Source organism: Pinus tabuliformis, chromosome X (assembly GCF_031772625.1).
Source record: "Pinus tabuliformis cultivar Carrire ecotype Pingquan chromosome X, CPIR1, whole genome shotgun sequence".
NCBI classification, from domain to species: Eukaryota; Viridiplantae; Streptophyta; class Pinopsida; order Pinales; family Pinaceae; genus Pinus; species Pinus tabuliformis.
This window is the reverse complement of record NC_142308.1, coordinates 316,412,032-316,418,334: the sequence shown is the minus strand read 5'-3', so window position 1 is coordinate 316,418,334 and position 6,303 is coordinate 316,412,032. Positions and strand designations below refer to the sequence as shown.

General features: G+C 39.1%; 1 protein-coding gene across 1 annotated transcript; it reads right to left on the bottom strand.

Moving 5' to 3' along the window:
• Window positions 1-5,310: 5,310 nt before the first annotated feature.
• On the bottom strand, window positions 5,311-6,303 carry LOC149139691 (short-chain dehydrogenase reductase 2a-like). Its single transcript, XM_089447034.1, has 2 exons — window positions 6,233-6,303; window positions 5,311-6,103 (listed from the first exon to the last, which is right to left on the bottom strand). The coding sequence occupies exons 1-2, from the start codon at window positions 6,301-6,303 to the stop codon at window positions 5,311-5,313; spliced, it is 864 nt and encodes a 287-aa protein (XP_089303160.1).

Here is a 6,303-nt window from a genome sequence, read left to right as displayed (position 1 = left end):
CAAGAGGCCATATTTACCAACGACAAAATCATACATGCGTGGTCTAGGTAGAGAAGCTATAACAACAACATTGTGATTCTGACAGGAGGTTGATAATGTTTGTATTGTAGTTGTGTCAAGGGTGATATGGGCCACAAATAGCTTCGATATAAGATATACATACAATGACAACAAAATAAAGGATGATATCTAAATCTGTAGCTGATTTATAAGCCCATAAGATCTGTCATCAATCACAAGATTGGCATGTCTACAATTGTAACTGTCAACACTCCAGAGATTAAAAAGGGGCCCTTGACATGGAGTAAAAGAAGGCGATTGTTGGAAGGTGTAGTTACTTGCTAGGAGAGATCTAGGTTGGGAGACCTCTTTAGGAATGAGCTGGTCATCTAAAGGTTGTCATATTGGTTTCTTATGTGCCCATCCATCCATTGTGAAGAAATCAGGCTGATAATTCATCATCATTTGTTGTAAGGGGCAAAAGGTTGATAGGTGAGACCATTGTGTTCCTGTCATACAAGCCAATATCATATGCATGTGCCACACACGTTGATATCAAAGCTAATAGGCCACATAACCTTGTGCGATCCACCAGATCTTAGTTCGTGGAATCATACCTGCCAAACATTCTCTCTCATGCATGTGAATGAAATTTGTTTCCATCGTGTAGATGGAAGTGTGAAGAATCTGCAAACAACTATTGTGGTCGTTTATCTGTCCTTTTGATTGTTCTTGTTCTAAGAGATGGGAATCACTGCTTGAGACCAGGATCACATGGCTACTACATTTGTCACATGGGAAGTCGAGTCCTCAATGCGTCAGTGGTATAGATGTGCCAATTGAGAATAATCATAGTCTTGAATAAGGTGTCGACATATTGCAGCAACGCTAATAGTCAACCCAACCAATCAATCTGAAGGTGTAAGGAGGTCATTATAACGGGTGCTCTAAAGCCAATGTTTGGTCACAGGGCCATAGGCTGGTTCAATCAACCAACATATCATTTGGGTAGGGCCGCACTGCCAACCTTAGGCCATGGACGCTTCATTGGGTCAACATCGATCTCAAGGGCAGTGGGCTAGGTGAGCTAAGGGAGCACTGACTAGGCTGGGTTGGTCCACCAGCCTTAGCTAGTGAGCATGAAAATTGGACCAACACTTATCACCAGGGCTAGAGGCCACCAGCTAGTGAGCAGTAAGCCAGGCAAGGTGCATCACCAACCACTGTGTTGTGGATCAGATGGGTCATGCGGGGGACTATGGTGAAAACACTTGTGGGTAGTAGGCCAAGGGCATGTCAATGAGTGAGGAGCAAGGTCACAAGAACCACAAGTAGTATGTTGTGGGTGCATCGACACTGTAGATGGGAATCGTAAGGGTCAGGTTGCCAACGAATTAAATGTGGCGTGGGCCATCTGTGGGCACATATGAGGGTGCATCAGTAGGCAGGTGTGGTATTATAGGGCCGCGAGTAGTGGGTCGTAGGCACATGGGTCAGGTAAACGAAGATCATAAGGACCATAACTGCCAAAAATTATCCAAAATAATTTCGACTTAATCACTTTACAATGGTAGCATTGAGGGTCGATAGGTCATGGAAGTTGTTTCGAAGGGAAAAAGGTTAAGTTCACCACACTGCAAGGTCAAAGCTCGAGAAGCCACTGAAAGTACTAAAGTTTGACCTAATCGTGCATTTGTTGACATCGAATTTTTTTTGGGACCATTTTATGTTTGAGTTAAGGATTTTAGTTTACATCATCTCGCAAGAGCACCTTGGTGGAGATATAAGGGATTATGGGAGATGCAAAGTTTTATTGTATTGTATAAAATAAACAAATAAATAAAATTAAAATTATATATATATATATATATATATATATATATATATATATATATATATATATATATATATATATATATATATATAGATATATATATATATATATATATATATATATATATATATATATATATATATATATATATATATATATATATATATATATATATAGGTGGGAAAATCATTTCTATTATAGCTCTAGCTATTATCTTCCAAGTTTTTGGCTATAATATCTTTGGGCCAAATTTGCTGAAGTGAAAAAATTGGGAATGCGTGATTGAAAGAATGTTGATGTAATCTCCCTATGAGGAATTCATGTATTTCTGCATATTTTCCTACTTTGGTATGTGGGAAAATGGGTCATTTTGAGGAGAATCTAGAAAACACCCAAAGACTATTGATGAACTAGAGAAAATATATGGTCCTTTACAAACCAATACCTCCTTAGAAAAAAATAATGGTCGAAGCAGAATAACATTTTTGAAAAGAGTCCATGTCATTCTACAATAGAAGCACCAATGGTAAGTGAAGGAAGGACAGGGAAAAGGGGATAAGATGTTCGCACTTGGATCTAAATTGTAACAAACAAATTCAGTCATAGACCTTCATAAGTTGGAGGAATTAGACATCTGTCTATCCAGGATGGGGAAACCATAATGAAAGAAACTCAGTTGGGCACTCAAGCCGTCTATGCTTGCATTAATATAACTCTGAGAGCATCCTTGTGAAGAGGCTAGGTTCACCATTTCCTCTTGTCTCAGCAAGATCATAACTTTAACTTCACCACTATCACCTTACAATAATGATACCATGAGGGAGATATTGCATCTAATAGTAGAAACCCTTCAATGGTTGAATAACATCATGCTTCCTACCTTTTAGAAGCGACACAAAATTCTAGAACTCATGACAGAGTTCAACTTTGCCACATTCATGTTGAATCTGGAATGTGACAACTTAATCGTTTAGTTGCTCTGGACCTTTTACGCCGACAATACATCAATTCATCCCGACTGTTTCAAAACAAGCATGTAAAATATTGTGTCTTTGTTCTTATAAGGAACTAGTCGTATCACCAATCGCTTATGATCTAGTCGAAAAGTTGGTCATGTAGAACATAAAATTTCTCAAAAGTATGTTGACTAAGAAGGAGCTAAAGAGGATTGATGGAGGAAGCAAGAACGAAGGAAACAAAACCTGTAGCAAGACTAAAATAAGAAGGAGAGGAATATGCTTTATCTATAAGGGACCTTGGGAATCTAACCATTCATGCCCAGGTGATAATAAGGAGGCAAAAAGGGAAGAACAGTTGGAGACCCTTCAGATCATGGGGATTCATCTATAGTTGGGTTCATTGGTTTTCATGAGAGCACCCATGAAGGATCCGAGCAGTCAAGTACATATGGTGAGCAACAACACAATGTTATTCAAAGAGACTTGCAAGGCAAGCCGGTGATAATCAACCAGTGTGACAAGCACTTAGAACTACATGGGTAAAGGAAGGAGGAGATTAAGCATAATGATATGGTAGACCCTTGTACAACTGAGTCCATCGATCTACAAGAGGACATCCATGAATAATATCAGTAATTAAGTGTAGATAGTCATCCACCAGTGCATCCGTGTTTGACAACCAAAGAGGATGAAAAACAGATTGTCCCCACAGGTGGAGAAGGCCAAGGAGAAGACATTCAAGGAAACTTAAGTGAGGAGCTAGTAGCAGTGAACCAGAATGATGGGCATCATCAAGAGGGGCTACATGAAAAACATAGTATGTAGGATGAGCCATTTCCAGAGAGTTGGTTAAAGGCTCAAGTTGAATTTGTGATAGTTGTGCATTTGGTGCAAACATATGCAGAGACATTCAACAGGGCACCAAAATTTCCAGGAGAGGACTATCGAGAAAATATTAATCATTTCAAGATAGATCTTATGATGTTGAAGAAAAGGGTTCAAACATTTTGAGGCAATGTATTACAGGAGAACAGGAAAATTGTGGAGCTCATAAGAGTATATGCCAAGTCAACATTCAAGTTGTTTAGGGTAGAGTTTAACAAATGGATCATGTTGAATGACTGTGTGGAGAAACATGAGTTGGGTATTGAGCAACATTAGCAAAGTATATTTGTTCCATGTGCAGGTATTCATCCTTCCCACGAGATGGATTGGCGAGAGATTATGAGTTGGTACTCTATTGATGGGATGATTCTTAGGAGGATACTCGTAGCCAAGGGCACATCACAACATGGTCCTCTAGGCATAGACAATGATGGAAGCCTGAGGTGGTATCATAGCCTGAAGATCCCAAGACTTGGGTGGCATTGGGATCCAAGTGGATCTATTGATGGTAGGGTAGATGAGAGGATTGTTTGGGATCTATGTATTGAAGAATCCATTCATGTTTGTTTAGCAAGGAAGCATAGGGTAGCACAAAGGTTTTTATGGGATCTTCATATCAGTATACAGATGTGTCTGCTATGGATAGATGTGGATTCCTTGAGGGCAAGTAATTTTGGGGTGGGAGGATTTGTAATATTCCCTTTTCATTATATGGTCAAAATGGACAGAATTTGTCCATGGTATATTCCTTCATTTTTCGAGGGAAAAAAATAAAAAAAAAGTTTATAGAGAGTCCATCAAGCCTATAAAAGGTGATAGGAGCTAGACATTTGGATCATCTTGAGTTTGTCTATCCTAATGTATCTTGTTGAGAACTTGGCAAGGTGAGTTCTAGTTTGATCCTGAGATGAAAACTCTACAAGTGTAATTTGTCATATAGATCCATCCAGGGTCTACAATTATGCTTCAATGTCTTTGTTTTCTCATATGATGAGCAATTATGCATGCTATTGTAGGGGCGCTGATATTATTGTACGAACATGTACTATTTTCTTTAGTTAATATTATAAATAAAAATTGTATTTCTAGATCTTGTTTGTATTTTTGTTTTTATTAAAACACTAAAGCCTCCTAAATCTATTAAAAATTCTGAATTTAAGCTCTTACATAATAATTAAAAAGAATTATTATCATTTAAAAGGAGAAAAAGGAAAAGTAAAATAGTAATTATCTTACTTATAAGAGTGAAACCAAAATGTAAAGACAAAGTATCTTATATTATAGAGAATCCATTTCTTATCCAAATTGGCTAGTGCTAAAACTAGATAAGATGAGTTAGTGAATTCAAAACTCCACCTCGTTAAAATTTCCTAGCTAATCAAAAACACATTGCCATAATCTTTCTATATATATGTTGTGTTATGAAATTTTTTTATAAATAACAACCTCAAATTTATTTTTATTGATAAAGATATCCTTAAGTTGTTTGGGACATTGTCTTCAAAACTTGTGGATAAATTTGTTGTCTTTGTTCTTCATGTGTTATTTATTGATGTCTTTAATTACGACATGATTATTGTAACACTCGGACCCTATAGTTTCATTGACATATAGCATTAACAACGCTGATCATTAGAGCCTCCAAGAATGATTAACAACAGTGATTCCGCCATCCACCACAAGGTTATGCCCGCTAACATATTTAGCCTCATCGCTCGCCAAGTACAGGCCCGCCTCCGCAACGTCCTCCGCTTTAAGAGTCGCTCCTTCTAAGTTGGCGGAACTATTGCAGAAGGCCTCTACGGCGGCCTTATCCTCTTCTGAAACAGCAGAAGCATTGCCTTGTTTCATGTAATTGACTGCAAGGGCTGTGGCCAAGCCAAATGGAGAGACAGCATTAACTCTGATCCCGTATTTTCCAAGCTCAGCTGCTCCACTCTTAGTAAGCCCTATGATTGCATGCTTCGAGGCCGTGTATGAGTAGGGGGAAATTCCTCCCAAAATACCTGCAATGCTAGCAGTAGAGATTATGCAGCCCTTCTTCCGCGGGATCATCACGCGAACTGCGTGCTTAATGCCCAGCATCACTCCTCTAACGTTTACTTTCATCACTCGATCGAATTCTTCCATGTCATACTCCACTGCGCTTTTACTTGCAGCGATTATTCCTGCGTTGTTATAAATAATATCGAGTTGACCATGTTTCGCCACGGCCAAATCCACCGCTGCGCTCACCTCTTCTTCTTTGCTCACATCGCAGTGCAGGTAAGTGGCCGCAGGGGAAAGGGATTCGGCCAGATTTTTGCCGGCTTCGTCTGCAATGTCTGCGATTATGACTTTGGCTCCGTGCTTTGTGAAGAGCCGAACGATGGCTTCTCCTATGCCCGCTGCCCCACCCGTTATTATTGCTACCTTGCCCTCCAATCTGCATTCAAAGATCATTGGCATTCAAAGGTCGTTGGCTAGAATCATGAAACGGCATAAATTCGGAGAATTGAATTCTAAAACAAAAAACAAAAACCGAAAGAGCAATTCTGCGATGCTGTGATATTACAGTCGCTGTGGTCCATTAAAGCTCAGATTGCCAACACAAGAAGCCGCTGCATTAAGCTCTTCGTTAGACAT